The sequence below is a fragment of the Podarcis melisellensis genome (genome assembly GCF_964234715.1).
Source record: "Podarcis melisellensis genome assembly, chromosome: 2".
NCBI classification, from domain to species: domain Eukaryota; kingdom Metazoa; phylum Chordata; class Lepidosauria; order Squamata; family Lacertidae; genus Podarcis; species Podarcis melisellensis.
In genome coordinates, this window is record NC_138529.1 from 9,240,655 (window position 1) to 9,257,666 (window position 17,012).

General features: G+C 46.4%; 1 protein-coding gene across 1 annotated transcript; it reads right to left on the reverse strand.

The window, feature by feature from the left end:
- Positions 1-1,730: 1,730 nt before the first annotated feature.
- On the reverse strand, positions 1,731-10,676 carry TSFM (Ts translation elongation factor, mitochondrial). The gene is made up of 6 exons (XM_081898905.1): positions 10,555-10,676; positions 8,448-8,591; positions 7,452-7,580; positions 4,132-4,254; positions 3,280-3,364; positions 1,731-2,386 (listed from the first exon to the last, which is right to left on the reverse strand). Exons 1-6 carry the CDS (start codon positions 10,639-10,641, stop codon positions 1,968-1,970), a joined length of 987 nt encoding a protein of 328 aa, XP_081755031.1. The 5' UTR covers positions 10,642-10,676; the 3' UTR covers positions 1,731-1,967.
- Positions 10,677-17,012: the final 6,336 nt, after the last annotated feature.

The following is a 17,012-nucleotide window of genomic DNA, read 5'->3' on the forward strand; positions in this document are numbered from 1 at the left end:
CAGGAAGATGACTTGCCTGTCCAAGATGCCGTAAGGCATTCAAGACAGGTGTGGATGAATTCAGGTGGGCTGTCCGACAACTTCTGCAACCCGACGGCAGAAGTCGGCTTGTTTTCAATATGTGTTACAGAACACACAAGCTTTGTTCATTGACTTGCTCGTTGGGTACCACAGTAGCTACACTTGCCACTCATGGCCAACCAAGCATTGCCGGCTACAGCAGAAGTACCGTCTTTTCCCCTCTATAACACACAGATTTTTTCTCCTAAAAAGGAAGGGGAAATGTCTGTGTGTGTTATTGAGCGAATGTGTGGTCCCTGGAGCCAAATGGCGTGAGGGGAGGCAAAAAAAACCAGGCAAAAATCAAATCGCGCGTCTCGGAGAAGGGAAACCTGAAAAGAGGAAGCTGCTGCTTTCCTGCATTCTGCCTCAGGGTCTTACTGCCCACCCACCTCTGTTTCCTTGCCGTGTTTGCTCAAACGGAACAAAGAGCAGGGAAAGCCCCTCCCCTCCAGGAAAGCAGAGGGGAAAGCAGAGTGTCGTCTCTGTGCTCCGGTGCTTCTGAAAACATGCAGGAGGGAGGGAGGGAGGGAGGGAGGGAGGGAGGGAGGGAGGGAGGGAGGGAGAGAGAGCTGGCTGGCTTGGGTGGGTAGGTGAGGGAAAACTTTTGCCTTCCTTTCCTCCTTCCCGTTATACCCCTCTCCTGCATTCTTAGCCAGCTGCTTCTCTGCACACCCCTCTCCTGCTCCTTGTCCGTTCTGTGTTTTTCCTTCCCTCCCCACTTAAAATGTGGTTAAAAAGCATGGATCCACATGGATCCTCAGGATCTTTGCATTGGGTCACCCCAAATTCATCATCAGATCACATAGCATGTCCATGGCTACAGCCTGCCCCCCCAAAATCACGCACCCACTGTTGCCTGGGGCTGCAATGGTGCAAAAACTTGGTTACAAAGCATGGATCCACAGGGATCCTCAGGATTTTTGCATTGGGTCACCCCAAATTCACCATCAGATCACACGTCTGTGGCCACAGCATGAAGCACAAAAACAATACATCCACTGTTTCATTCAGAATGTTTTTCCCCTTGTTTTCCTCCTCTAAAAACGATGTGCGTGTTATGGTCAGGTGCGTGTTATAGAGCGAAAAATACGGTAGCACAGGCTGTTCTACGAAGCTGGACAAGGGAAGCTGTCTGCGGGCAGATCAGATGTCATTCTGGCCCATCTCCTAGTGCCCCCTTGCCTATTAATGCTTGGGTGGCTGGGCGGAAGAAAGGAGCAGGTATCTCCAGCAAAAATTACCATGGACCTTGGCTTACTAAATGGTGAGAAGTCTGTTCAGACTTCAAGCCTTTAGATTTCTGCTGGAATAGAAGAGGGTGCCGAGGTCATGCTTCCCATAAGGAAAAACAAGGCCACCCAAGCTCACCGTGAAAACCCTTGACAAGGTGGACCGGGACTACTCATTTCAAGAAGAGAGTGGGGCTCTGATGGGTTTCTAGTAGCCCCCACAGACTTTCTGCATGCTTCAAGAGCTGCCCAGTTACCTCAAAGACCTAGCCTAGACCCACTAATGTTTAGCAAAATCCACCTTTCCTTTCACTTTACTGCACCCTCTGTCTTGTTCTGGTACACTTAGCATGGATAGCATTAACTCAAATAAAAATGTACTCCCTGGGGTTCACGACAATTCAACAGATGCGCTTATACCAGCAGACACTATTCCCCTCCTTGCTGCCAGCTAGTTTTATTTGTAACATTGATAGCTGTCTTCCACACCTGGGCAGCTGGGCAGAGTGGCTCTGGAGCTTTGAAATGAGATTCCACGATTAGTATTCGGCTTCCATGACCAACCCAACACAGCAGTTTAATTTGTGACTGATCAGGTCTGTTAACCACGGCAGGGCCCAAACAGGAACCGGGAACAGTTCACTTGTCCCAGTGCCACCAGTACAAAAGTACTGCTTACTCTGATGCTGACAGTTCTATATCCTCTCCGCATTCAAACCGCACAAAGTCTAGTACAGATACACCCGTGGGCTGAATGTACTGTCCCAAGGAAATAGCAGGGTCCAGCAGGAAGGGCTGGGCAAGCATCTTGGTTTCAGAATCATCGCCGGGTTCATCCTCCAGAGAGCCTACAGAGAGGGGGGCCATGCCCACCACATGCTGGCCCAGCCTCCAGCCCAGTTCAGCAAAGTCCGACTTTTCACATGGCTCAGAGGGAGAGCAGATCACCAGAGCTCCGTATTTGCCAAACATCATGTTAGAAAGTGAGGGGTTTCCTTCTGGGAGAGCCCCGTGCACGTAAGAGCCGATGAAAAATTTCTCTGGCACCGATATCCACACTGCTCTCTTAATGACCATGTTCTCCCCCAGCTTGCCTGCATAAAAATAGAGAAGGCAAAAAGGTAGCATTAACCATTAGGAGCACAGGTGATGTTTTAAGGGCTAAGCTATGCTATGCCTATGATAAACAGCTGCATTCTGAAAAGGAAGTGGTCCTTGCAGTAAGCATTGCATTCTTGGCAACTTAATCGCCTGGTAAAGGGACCCCTGACCATTAGGTCCAGTCGTGGCCGACTCTGGGGTTGTGGCGCTCATCTCGCTTTATTAGCCGAGGGAGCCGGCGTACAGCTTCCGGGTCACGTGGCCAGCATGACTAAGCCACTTCTGGCGAGCCAGAGCAGCACACAGAAACGCCATTTACCTTCCTGCTGGAGCGGTACCTATTTATCTACTTGCACTTTGACGTGCTTTTGAACTGCTAGGTTGGCAGGAGCAGGGACCGAGCAACGGGAACTCACCCTGTCACGGGGATTCGAACCGTGACCTTCTGATCGGCAAGTCCTAGGCTCTGTGGATTAACCCACAGTGCCACCTGCGTCCCTGCACCACCCGTGTCCCCTGGACACACCCACAAATTAGAGAAAGGGTATTCAGGCAGAAAAAGACTGTTGGCTCAGTAGTAGAGCATCTGCCTTGCAGATCCTTCAATCCCTGGCATCTCTAGGTAGGACTAGGAACTGCTCCCTGCCAAAAACCCTGGAGAGCTGGTGCCCAATAGACAATACTGGGTGAGATGAACCAAATGGTGTGACCCACATAGGGCAGGTTTCTTATGTGCTCCCTGCTTTCTTGGTCTTATTTAGCAATAAGCTTTCCATATTGCTTACATAAAAAGAACTATCAAACTGGTTTACAACAGTAAATGGAAACAATTTAAAAGAGAGAAACCAAATCACAGACAATTGAAATGTAGCACTAGAACACTCACCAATAGCCAGAGCCAGCTGGTCCACAAGCAAGGAGCCATCGGGTCCTATCCTGAGCTGAGAAAGCTCATTTGAGTTTAAGAAACACTGCAAAGTAAGTATATTGTGCATTATAAATCTACAAACTTATCAAGCACTTCTCTTGATATGCACAGCGAGATTTATAACCTTCACAGTTAATTAGAAAAGCTGTTTAGGCAACTGCTAAAAATGGGTTTGGGGGGCCGGGGAGGAGAAGAGTGAGACTTGATCTACAAATGCAGCAGTAGCTGCTGGTTTGCCACTCGAAAACACACCCAGTGTGGAGCCTCAAGCCAACCTGGACTTCCGAACATGCATGCAGACACAAGTTTCCCTCACTTGCTGTTTAAACTATGTTTCCAGCTAAACAAAGTGTCTGCACTCATGACAACTGTCTGTAGGCAAGCACACAGGAACAGCAACTCACAGTCCTCTTGAAGGGGTGCAGATGAAAAGCCCCAAAGTACTCTTTCCCCAGTTATTTCAATCTAAGCCAAGGCAATCTTCCTCAGAACCCAGATGCACTGGGGTCAGTTTGTGGCAAAGGGACAGCACAGAGAAACAGAACATCCCTTAAAAGTCCTTTTTACTCCTGCAGAAGCTTCCTGGGAGCTTTTTGTGGGAATTAACCTACCAGGTCTGGTCAGAAACAGTGGAACAAGCCTCTCTATCGCCCCTCAGCTCTACGATTCTGTGACCTCCCTTTGTGTAATTTGCTTATTAAGGTTCATTCAGCAGAAAGGTGCACTTTGCACTTAAATGCACAACTCTGGTAACTGCTATTAAAATGTGCCAGGGGTTTTAAGCTATGGAGCCTTTTGTGCCACTCTCACCTTGGCGTAGGTGCTCAGCTGGTCCCTGGTCCCCTGATAATGCAGCATCGTTCCAATCGCTGCCTGCTGAATCAGATGCTGGAACTTGACATTTCGGGCCACAAAATCAGTCTCGCAGTTCACCTGGCAAAGAAGCATAGCTAACTTTCAACTGCCTTGGTCACCGACTTCTATGGTGCTCAAGACGCAGGAATAAAATCAGAAGTGGCAATTAGAGGATGAGATGACATCTTGTTTTCCAAAAGCACAGGCGGGGAAGATAAGGCACCCAACTTTTTCATCCAGGCTTTCCCTGAGAGGGGATCCAAGCTCTGCTGATGTATTAACCTGATCTAATTATTTGTTATGTATTTTCAATTTGTTTTATGACTGTATTTTTATTGTTAATTTTGTACTATCCGCTGCCCTATTTCCCCCACCCCCCATACTGTTGGCAGTATAGATATTTTTGAAAATAAAATAAAAATGGCTACAGCTTTGGTTCTGTTCCATTTAACACCCCTCCCCCATGGGTCCACCTATTATACTAGGGTGTGCATTTTAATACTAAGATTACTCTTCATTTGATTTTGTCATCCAAGAGTGAAAATATCCCTGCAAACCACTCAGGTGCCCTTCTCTACTTCTGTAGATTTGTGTCGTAAAGCATCAAACTACTGATGAACACATGGATATTCCCATTAAGCATATAATTTTACCCATTCATTTTCAGGCAGCATATCAGCATGAAGGCAACATTTTAGCAAGAATCTTTACATTAACATTCAGAGGCTGCTAGGAAATCAAGAAGATCTAGCAGGCAATCTTGATTGCTGTGTGATTTCTGTAAGATAATATGCTGGCGTAGCATAATTTATTCTTAACACATCTATATTGTTTGTTCATAGTCACTAGGTGTCCTTCTACAGTTTAATTTTGTCAATACTTTCTCAGAAATGCAAATGAAGCTAACCTCTCTATAATTCCCTGCAGCTTCGTAATCCACTTGCCTCCATCACATTGTTTTCTTGTCCATAAGAAAATCATTGTTTGCTCGCTCGCTAGTGCTTTTCGAAAATATTAGGAATGTGAGACACCAGTCCTTTCGCTATCATAAAATTATACATTTTTTCACTCCACAATCTTGGACATGGGACACGCACAGAAACTCAGCGTGCTCCACATAGTATTCTTTTTTTGGAATAGGGGACATAAAATCAAAAGCACAATGGCATGTGAATGGTGTCCGTGACTTTCAATGGGATGCACATTAGGACATGCAACCATATCCTTAACTTCCCAAGAGTCTGCGCATCCATTATTAACAATTCCCTACTCCCTCCCAAAAAATTAATTGGGTGGAATGTGAGAGAAGGCAGGCCTGGGACAATTGTCCACACCAGTGAAACAATATCCATGTCCTAAACTCAGCCAGCCAGATGTTATCCCTAAACCATGGGTAGGGAACTCGCAGTCCTCCAGATGCTCTTGTGCTATAACTCCCATCAGCCAGCATAGGCAGTGGCCAGGGATGATGGGAGTTGTAGTCCAGCAACACAGGTTCCACATCTTAAGCCCTGTCCTAAACCAATTCTAAAATCAAAGCCAGTACAACTAAGTTTTTAAGGCAGCCACAAAAAAAGCTGTCTTTCAATCAAATAAAGTCTTCTCTATGAATGATTTGAACTCTTGTACCCATGTAGTCACACTAGCAGGTTTACCACTGAAACTACAGTGGTGCCCCGCAAGACGAATGCCTCGCAAGACGGAAAACCCGCTAGACGAAAGGGTTTTCGGTTTTGGAGGTGCTTCGCAAAACGAATTTCCTATGGGCTTGCTTCGCAAGACGAAAATGTCTTGCAAGTTCCTGCGGGTTTTTTCCCCCTCCCCCCCTTTTCCCAAGCCGCTTATCAGCTGATCCGCTAAGCCGCTTAACAGCTGATCCGCTAAGCCGCTTATCAGCTGATCCGCTAAGCCCGCTAATAGCGCTAATCTGCTAAGCCGCTAATGGGCTTGCTTCGCAAGACGAAAAAACCGCAAGACGAAGAGACTCGCGGAACGGATTCTTTTCGTCTTGCGAGGCACCACTGTACTGCTAGAGGTGCCCCTGCCCCTGTGGGATCTTTGCACTTGAGCAGCGACAGTGTGGTATGAAATTACTGCTGAAAAGATCCTGCAGTAGTTTCCTCGGGGTTGGGTGTAAGAGAAAGTGCAAACACACACTGACAAGAAAGCAGCAAGCTTGGTCTCCTTGGGCATGAACTGTTGGGCAGAATATCCTTTGCAAGAGGCAGTAGCATCCTTTGAACCCCCTGTATTTAATGCCAAGACACCCAAGATAGCCACAAAAGGGACGAAAAAACAGCAGCTTAAAACATTTCTGTGAACTGGTGCAAATGGCACAGAAATAAACACATTCCCGCTGTTGGGAGAGAATTACTGCAGGGTTTCCCACCTTGATTCTCCAGGGTACTTTTTAGGGCTGCTTGCTGAAATTGGTTTAGGAGACACAGAAGGAAGCACTTGTGTTTTCAGATCTGCCCTGATCCATCATGGTAAGCCTAAACAACAGGCCTTTTCTCAAGAGCAGGTACTCACAGGACAAACCCCCAGAGACACGTCTCCCAAAGAGCCATGTTCGCTCTGAGGAATAATGTGAAACTGTCAGTTCTTAAAAGAAGAGGCCTGTGTAGCTATGCTTTTCGTAGAGTCATGTGGGAATTACACCTGAGCGGCCCAAATACATTCTTTGCTCCAACAGCAAACTGACTTTCTATTATCAAGGAGTTCCGTTTGGACAAAGAATTGATTCTGTATGTATTGTGAGCTGCTAGAATGGTTATCAAAAGAAAATAGAAATATTTAGAGGGATCAGAGGAGGATTTATGGTCCATAGCTGTGGGCGAAGAATCAACTCCAAAATTAAGATACACTGGAGGGCAAACAAAAAAGATTATCTTCGGCAACATGGCAAAAATTTAATGATGATAACAATGGTCAAATGCCTCCTGTGCTACTATTTAGAATTATTAGCAACTTCTCAGTTTTAAACAAGAAATGTCGTAAGATCTCAAGGACAATATCCTGATATTTATTTTTTAAAGTATTTTTTTTAAAATGTTACTACCCCTCAGCATCAATAATAACTTTTTTCTAGGGAAAATGAATGAAACAACCCAAATTTGTACTTTGCATATGTGTGTTATGTTTAATATTACTTTACATTCAGTTGTGTTTTTTTGTTGCTGTATGTTATTAAAGTGTATGTTCTTTTTTTAAATAACCAAAAAGTATTTTTTTTATTTTTTAAAAAAAGTTTTTGTCAAAAGGGAAATGCTCACCTCTACCATCACTGCAGAGCTTCCCTCTTGCAGCAGCCCAATAAGCCCTTCTTGTGTCTTCCGTCCTTGAAGTTTGGAAGCTTTGCTCCATCCTTCCTTTTGGGCTTGCTCATGTAGCCAGGCTTCAGCCTTGAAAGACAAATGCAAACCCATAAACTGAGATACTATTGCCAAGGACAACGCAACAAATCAATTCAAACCCCAAATAAAAGCACAAGTATTCTCCCAGTATTATACCACTGCAGAATCAAAGGGGGGATGTTCAAATATTATTATAAATATGGCCTCATATATTTTATTTTTAAAATGTCTTGCAGATGGAAAGGCGAATATAAGAATATGAAAATATCTGGTCCATTGACATCCTTGTGTGTAAATATAAACTTCAGATCAACAATTAGAAATATGCTGATTAGATCCATTGCAGGTTCTAGAAGACATAGAATCCATATCTACTTCCAAAAGGAGGCTAAACTAATACTGTTTTGGTGCCTCCTCTGGTGCCATTCACAGAGAGTGTTGTTAAGGAATCATCAGTTTACTAAGGTTTCTCTGTCTGACCAAAGATAAGAGTTAGCTGTTTATTTGGAAGCAATTCCCACTGACTGAAACACATTTTGAAATGCACAGTGTTTTTATGAATCACAATGCATTTTGTTTATCCCTGAACTTTTGGGTTCCTTCCCCAAGTTCTTCATCACAATAATTCATCTGGCATGGAAACATCTGCTGGTTGTCATTTTGTGGGGCTGGGTGGACAGCAAGAAAATAGTCCCTACCCTTTGCCTACACTGACTGAAGATGCACAGGATAAAACATTCTGGCCTCTAAACTCACTTGCAACCACATCTTAATGTGATTTACCCCACTGCCAGTATGCATTGGACTGCAACCTTAACATAACAATACCATTCTTTTCCCGAAAGTACTTGAAACACTCAGGCAAAAAACTAAAATTAAACTTGCATTTTACATCACCAAAACATTTGTTCTTACCTCACTGACATCATCAAATTTCTCCAAGGCTTTCTTGCAGTTCACAAACGAGTAGCCAGTTTTCTTTCTGAGCTTCACCAGAGCTTCCTTTGCTGCTAGAACTGGAAGGCCGGCATGAAGGAAACGAACTAGATGCAAGTCAAACTACAAGGGGAGAGCAAGACAAAAATACGGTAAGTGAAAAGGATCCAACAACCAAGAAGGAGAGGAAAATTTAAAGAGCAACCCGACGCATGCTTACTTAGGTGTCAGCCCCATTGATCTCACAAGAACCTTTCTCCAAATATATGCATAGAATCAGAATAAGTTCTGATGCAACTACTACCTCTTTCAAGGGCTATTTTCTGGGTAAAAAGCATTCCCAAGGATCTACACATGCGCTTGCCAGCTCAGCACTTTTGAGTCTTAATTGTTTAATAGCAGCAACATCTTGACCACACCCCCTCCTATTAAGATGCTAAATTAAGAACTTTGGGGAGGGGGAATCAGTAACATATGTTTGTGTGTTGTAATCTCTGACACAGAAAACGAATTTTTGTCTTAAGATACACTCACATGTGCCTTGCTCGTCGGTCTTACATGCACGTCCAGCCCCTTTCTTGACCACTATTTTGCACTGTGCTCCAGCTAGTGGTCTTCAGGAACCCCAAACCATACAGGTGCCACACAACTCCCACCCCACACATGAAAGAAACCGATCGTTTAGTGTGTCGGCACCTAAACTTTGGAACTGCTATCAAGCAGGCACTTTCATGGAACTCTTTTTAAACTTTTGAAGTCCCTGCCTACTGCTATCAAGCAAAACAAATGCAATGCCTTGTTACGCAGATGCAATAGTTACAACATATAGAGCACAACAGGCTGAATGGTAATGTTTGTAACAAATTTCTTTACTGGTTACGTCCTAACATACAAATCAAGTCCAGGATGCACACCATATACAATCCTTAAGCAAGGTATAAAGGTACCCCTGCCCATACGGGCCAGTCTTGACAAACTCTAGGGTTGTGCGCTCATCTTACTCTAGAGGTCGGGAGCCGGCGCTGTCCGCAGACACTTCCGGGTCACGTGGCCAGTGTGACATCGCTGCTCTGGCGAGCCAGCACCAGCGCAGCACATGGAACGCAGTTTACCTTCCCGCTATAAAGCGGTACCTATTTATCTACTTGCACTTTGAGGTGCTTTGGAACTGCTAGGTGGGCAGGAGCTGGGACCGAACTGCTAGGTGGGCAGGAGCTCACCCCGCCACGGGGATTCGAACCGCCGACCATGTGATCAGCAAGTCCTAGGCACTGAGGATTTACCCACAGCGCCACCCGCGTCCCACCTATTAATTAAATCCAATGCAGACATATTTCTTTCTTTCTTAATTCATTCTTGTTTGAGTTCATCTATTACACATATATTACCTCGAATATGGTTGTGCTCTATATGTTGTAACTACTGCTATCAAGCAGGAACTTTCATTGAACTCTTTTTGGCACCTGCTAGAAACCACTCTTGTTTAGACATTGCCTACCTGGGGTGATCTCCCGTTGCTCGGTCCCTGCTCCTGCCAACCTAGCAGTTCCAAAGCACGTCAAAGTGCAAGTAGATTAATAGGTACCGCTCCAGCGGGAAGGTAAACAGCGTTTCTGTGTGCTGCTCTGGTTCGCCAGAAGCGGCTTAGTCATGCTGGCCACATGACCCGGAAGCTGTACACCGGCTCCCTTGGCCAATAAAGCGAGATGAGCGCTGCAACCCCAGAGTCAGCCACGACTGGACCAAATGGTCAGGGGTCCCTTTACCTTTACCTTACCCAGGTGCTTATAAATGCTGGTGTGAATTTAAACCTCTTTTGTAGCATTTTAACTTTTTTGCGGTTTTTAAAGTGTGGTTTTGACTTTTCCCTTCCCCTTTGATTTTATCGTTTTTCCTTTTTGTGTGAACTGCTTTCACGATTTAGAGGAGTATTAAATTTTATGAATAAATTAAATTAAATTAAAATGCAGACCCCGCGAGCCTGAGCTCCATCATCACGCTCCGTGCCCTCCCCGGGACGACAGAGACGGATCGAAGCAGGGAGAAGCAGAGGCAGCGACGCCCAACGAAAGACTTTCGCACTCACTTGCCCGGCCAGAGAACCCCTTTTCCGCAAGGCCAGCAGCGCCTTTCCCAGCCCAGCCATCCGCTGCATCTTCAAGGCGCTTGCCATTACGCGTCACTACGCGCGCGACGCGACCGTTTGGCTGAGGCCGCGCACGCGCGGTGCCGCTCGTCACTTCCGCCCATCCGGTCTGCCGGGTTCCAGTTCGCGCAACGCACGCCATTGGCTGTAGCAGCTGGGGGGGTGGGATCAGGTGGCGCCAAGGAGAATGAAACTATAGAGCAGCGCTCGCGTTTCAGATTCCGGGTTTGCTTCTGACCTCTCGTTTCGCCTTGTGCTAAAAGCAATCCAAGGATATATTTATAATGCAGAAGTGATAAAAAAAAATAGAACTGCGCAAAGGCCGCGCCTCCGATTCCAAGTGAGGGTGGAAGGGCTGAGGCGGCTTTTCAGTGCAACCCTCACCAGGTCTACTCAGAAGTAAGACCCATTGAATTCAATGGGGTCTAGGATCGCAGCCTTATTCTTGCTGCAGCCCGAGTGTTTTTGGTGTGGTCACAACAGGAAGCCGTCCTTATATCCCCCGCTGGCTTCATTTCCACTGCAGCTCCCTTAAGCACCACTGAACACCCTGGGGTCATTCTGCAAAAAGATGGACACCCTGCCTCAAGTATCCCTAATGCCCAGGGCCGGCCCAAGACATCTCTCAGCCGCTGGTTTCTTCCCCAATCTGCAACATACGGATAGTCACAACAGGCTCTGTGTGTGTTTTCATACAGAAGATCTCCTTTTGGAAGACCACCCATTTACTCCCATCATATATTTTAGCTTGCATTTTCCCCAGCAATTAAACATAACCTGATTGTCTCGCAGGCTAATCAATACTTAGCCTTGCAAGCTTATCCTGGTTTGGCTGCACTGGTTGTCAGTTAGTTTCCAGGCCCAATTCAAAGTGTTGGGTTTGACCTATAAAGCTTTAAATGATTCAGGATTGCAATACCTCAAGGACTGCCTCTCCCCATATGAACCAACCCGGACCCCATGATCTTAAGCTAAGGCCCTTCTTTGTGTGCCTCCTCAAGAGGTCCAAAGGGTGTCAACACGAGAACAGGCCTTTTTTTGTGGTGGCTCCCCACTTCTGGCTCTCCCCAGAGCAGCTCGCCTAGCCCCTTCATTACATATATATAGGTGTGAGGCAAAACATTTGTTTTCTCCCAGGCCTTTGACCTTTTAAACATGTATTGTTTTTGTTCATTATTAAGGTATATTTGTGTTTTTATATTTTAATCCACCCTGTGATCCTTGGATGAAGGGCTGAATAGAAATGTAATAATACATAACAACAACAACACTTAAAAGTAGATTACATTGCCACAGTTTGGAAGGGCCACGGGGAGCGTGTGTTAAATTGTTAAACTGTGGCTGGGTTCAAACCTAGCTCACACCTGGCCATCCCAGAGATGTAAAAATCCTAATTTCACATATTAATTGATGGGGTTTGAACTGGCGGTCCCATCACCAGTTTTGAAGCATGCTTCAGCTGTCAATCTAGTCAGCGTTTATACATAGAATAGGGGAGGTAATCTTTTTCTTTGCCTCAGGCTAAACCAGATGAGGATGGCCAATGGGTCTCAAACCCTTGGTGAGTTAGAGACTTCCCCTGCATGCGAAGACAAGCTCCAGTGGATTGAGCAGACAAGACCAATAGTACGACCAAGGGTCAAGAAGGCAGTTTATGCACATGCTGTAGAGCAGGGGTCGGCAAACTAAGGTCCACGGGCCGGATCAGAACCAATTGCCTTCTAGATCTGGCCCGTGGAAAGTCCGGAAATCGCTGCGTGGATCGCCAGTGTGCCCATTCTTTCCCTCTTCCTCCCTCTTCCTCACATGGCAGCACTTTTCTCCTCAAGGACGGAGCAATCTTGTCCCATGCCGGGCTCCGTTGAGTCGACTCACCCACCTGCCCACCTCAGCAGGACGGCGCTGTGAAGGGGGCATGTGATGCCAGGTGCCGCTGCGTTTTCCTCCCCCTCCTCCCCCCTCTCCCTCAGTCTGCTCTTCCTTCCTTCTCCATGCCCCTTTTCTGCGCCGCTTCCTCGCGCGCTTTCTTCATCCCTCCCTGCCTGCATCCCTCCTTCATTCCTCCCATGGCGTTCAGGTGGGTTGTTGTGGTGACTGCGGCCACTGCTTGTGGGTTGGCGGGCAGCTCTGTGTGGTGTAGTGGTTAAGAGCGGTGGACTCGTAATCTGGTAAACCGGGTTCGATTCCCTGCTCCTCCACATGCAGCTGCTGGGTGACCTTGGGCCAGTCACACTTCTCTGAAGTCTCTCAGCCCCACTCACCTCACAGAGTGTTTGTTGTGGGGGAGGAAGGGAAAGGAGATTGTTAGCCGCTTTGAGACTCCTTCGGCTAGTGATAAAGCGGGATATCAAATCCAAACTCTTCTACTACTTCTTCTCCGCAGTGCCTCTCAGGAAGCAGCAGCAGGTGGTGGGTAAAAGCTCCAGTGATGCCCCAGTTCCCCTACCTTCGTCCACAGCTCTTCCGCTGGGGCTGCTGCATCTGTCTTCACCAGCCAACACAGCCTCCTACCCCACCACAGCGCCTGACTGGCTGGAGAATCCCAATTGCGGCTATTGGGATGACAACTGGGACAGGTAAAGCAAAACACCTTCAGGCCTCTTTGCAAGCGGGCGAAAATCACTCATATTTTTCTCTCCAAAATATAGCCTGGCCTCCCACAAGGTCCGAGGGACAGTGGACCACCCCCTGCTGAAAAAGTTTGCTGATGTTATGTACTGAAGTTCTCACTCTGGGCCAGCAGGGGGATACTGTAGATAGTTCAGGTCCACACATGCAAATAAGGGATCGAAAGTGACATTCAGTGATTGGATAGTTACAGAAAATGGTTACTGTTGCGTTGTAGTGGAGCTCTATATAATCAGGCTGGCTGAACCCTTCAGTTCAGTTCTGTTCTGGCCTGTGAATAAACAAGAGCTGTTTGAAGAATCACTGTGTCGTCTGATATGTTCACCCACAACTTAACAGCTGACCCCTGCTGTAGAGGGAAGTGAGGGGCAGGTGGAGCTCATCAACCTGGGAAGGTAGCCCATCTAGGAGAAGGAAAACTCTGATCCTAAACTTCTGCTGCCTTGCAGGCTATCTTCAGGGGAAGAAAAGGCTAAAGAGTAAATGCCACACAAATTTAGAGTCGAGTCACTAAGAAGGATGGTGTCTTGTACATCTCCTCCTGCCAACTCCTGCAGCCAAGCTGATGCCAAACGTATTGCTCTGCTTTCGTTAGGACCACACCAGTGAGGCTGAGAAGGTGGTCTTGTTGTCTGGGCAGCCCAGGACCTCCATACACACTGCCCAGGCTTGTGACCCGGGGAGGACACTGACTTCACCCCTGGAGGCACACTCCATTGTTTCTTGGGACAGATGGGTGCCAACAACACAATGGGGGAATATGTGTTAAATTGTTAAACTGTGTCTGGGTTCAAACCGAGCTCATACCCGACTATTCCTGATTTAAATTACACTTGCAGCATACATTTAAATCACTCTTATACCACTTTAACAGTCAGGCCTTCTTGGGAACTACAGGTTGTTAAGTGTTCAGTTGTTAAGATTGTAGCTCTGTCAGGAGACTGGGAGGGGAACAAGAGCCTCCTAACAGCTCTCAGCACATTTAACAAGCTACTCTATTTCCAGGATTTTTGGGGAATGAGTGATTTAAATATATGGGGTGGACGTGTCTTGGACAACAGAGTGGCTCCAAAATAAGGCATAGTTGCTCATGACAGCTAGCCAAGACTGGGAACTTCTACAAAGTAATCTGTCATGGATTAACAGAATTTAAAATTGAGTATCTACATATGTGGAAGAGACATTAAGCAAGCTTTTGAGGTTGTGGTTGCTGGAGATGGTTCATTCCACAATTGCAGTTTCATATGCCTTTCCCCTGTACTATTTCTGGACCGCAACAGCATCAGGCCCACGGCAACTGAGGAATGTTGCACTTCCCATATCCATGATTAACAGCATGAGAAGCCTGTTGTTCAGCATGCTCCCTCACTCTCTGTTGTCATACAGAAAGATCAGGACTAATCTACTCTACAGGGTCATTGTAAGGACTAATGATGTAATATATGCAAAGTTATGTGATAACTTAAAAAGTACTATACTGTAGTAAGTGCTTAGAAATACAAGCAATTAAATAACGGATAGACAAGAGGAGGGAACCATGTACTGCACAGAAACATTCCTTCAGCTAATCATCTATCAATCCTAATGGTCTCAGGGATACTGGGATGTATTCTCCTGCAATGCAGGTCTGAGACACTTTAAAATATGGTTACCAGATTTTTTTCAAGGAATCCGGGGACACTTTTTTTTGGAATTTCATGGTTGCCCAGAGTTCTTGACCGTTTTTTGGGGGGGGGACCAAAGTTGTCTGGTGTGCACCTCGACATAAGTCAGACGGAGAAGCCCATCTACAAACACACAAACACCCCCCCCCCAAAAAAAAGGTTGGTGGTGGAGAGAGAGAGAGAGAGAGAGATTGAGTAAAGGCACTTGCTGGTCTTGGGAAAACACGCATTAAAACACACACACACAAGGCACCGGCTTCCCATAACCGGGAGACTGCTGGAGGACAAGTGCAGTCTCTATAGAGATTTAACTGGTGGTGGTGGTGTCTCTGTCTCGCAACGCGGCAGAGCTATTTTCTATGCTTCTCCTCTTCTTCACCGCCTCAGCACCTCGCTCGCCCGCCCCCCCAACTCGGGCGTGCAGAGCCTGCAGAAGAGCGCAGTGGACACTTCTGCGCAGTGGACTCTCTGCGTGATTTCGGGGCAAGCGTTGATCAAGGAAGTGAGTCAGAAAGAAGCTCTCTGGCTCACGCTTCGGTTTAAATAGCCCCCCTCCAGCCAGCGGATTGGCTGGCTGGAACTCTGACGTAGCTGGGACCTCCGGTGTTGCTCGCTGCCATGACGCCCATATGTTGCCTCGCCGGAAGTCCCGAGGCATAAATCCGGGGACATTAATTAAAATCCAGGGATATTCTGGGGACAGATTTGTGAATCCGGGGACTGTCCCTGGAAACCGGGGACGTTTGCTAACCCTACTTTTTTTTAAGAAATGCAAACATAGAATATTACTTTAAATAGCTTCTGTAATTCACATGTTGAGTAAAATCTTACCCAGAGCATTTACATGCATAGCTTCCTTAAGATATTATACAAATTGAACTGAAATCAGGGTCCCTAAAAATGCTACCTATTAATAATTTATATAATCAGGAAATTGATAAGGAGATAGTACCTTAGTGCAAAATAGAAATACATACTGCATATGCATGTACGATGTTAAGCCAGCTTTAAAAAGATAACATTATCCTTGTAGAAATGATATATCCATCTTTTTATGCAATCACAAAATTGTTATTTTAAAAAAGCATCTCTTAAAATGAGAAAAGGCATCTTAGTGTAAAGCACTTGTGTAATGCTTCAGGTCTCCCTTGCCCTGGAGTTACTAAAATAATATTTTCTTTTTTGAACCAGGATCATTATTAAAGGTTAAAAAAAAGTAGTTTTACAAATTTCACTTAGAAAAGAATACCAGAGTGCCAAACACATTAAATGTAAGGGCACATCCGAGAACGCATGCCTTCTCTGCTTGGTGCCACAGATGCACACTTGCAAAATATTACACCAAAGGGGCAAAGAAGTAAACGACTCCTGTCAGCCAGATCACATTCTGGAACGCCTGCTCTCCTGTGCACAGAGCTCCAGATTTATCTCTGCATTTACCTAGGTAAAGGTAAAGGGACCCCTGACCATTAGGTCTAGTCGTGACTGACTCTGGGGTTGCGGCACTCATCTCGCTTTACTGGCCAAGGGAGCTGGCGTACAGCTTCCAGGTCATGTGGCCAGCATGACTAAGCCGCTTCTGGCGAACCAGAGCAGCGCACGGAAACACGCTTACCTTCCCGCCAGAGCAGTACCTATTTATCTACTTGCACTTTGACGTGCTTTCGAACTGCTAGGTTGGCAGGAGCAGGGACCGAGCAACGGGAGCTCACCCCGTCGCAGGGATTCGAACCGCCGACCTTCTGATCGGCAAGCCCTTGGCTCTGTGGTTTCACCCACAGCACCACCCACGTCCCTCTGCATTTATCTAGGAATGTTTAAAGAATGCTGCTGAGTTGCTCCAATTCTTGTTCCACCATTCCTGGAGCAACAAACTGAAGCTTGGCTTACCATTCTTGCTCCCGGCTTACCAATTGGGATTTGTTTGGCGGAACATGTCCCCGTAAGCTGAGGTGCATGGCTGGGCGCTCCAGGAAGGGTAGAATGAAGCAGGAATGGTTCAGTAGCATTCACTTTTTCACAACAAACAATGTGGCCGTGATCAGTGAAGCCTTTTGAATGCCTTGAGAATCATAGCAGTGGGGATGGTACTGCCCTGACATAGCT

Coding starts and splice junctions, on each gene's coding strand:
- TSFM (XM_081898905.1), bottom strand. CDS start 10,641: ATGGCAAGCGCCTTGAAGATGCAGCGGATGGCTGGGCTGGGAAAGGCG. Junction 8,592..10,554: donor GGGGTTCTCTGGCCGGGCAA/GTGAGTGCGAAA, acceptor CTCCCCTTGTAG/TTTGACTTGCATCTAGTTCG. Junction 3,365..4,131: donor AGCTGAGCACCTACGCCAAG/GTGAGAGTGGCA, acceptor CTTACTTTGCAG/TGTTTCTTAAACTCAAATGA.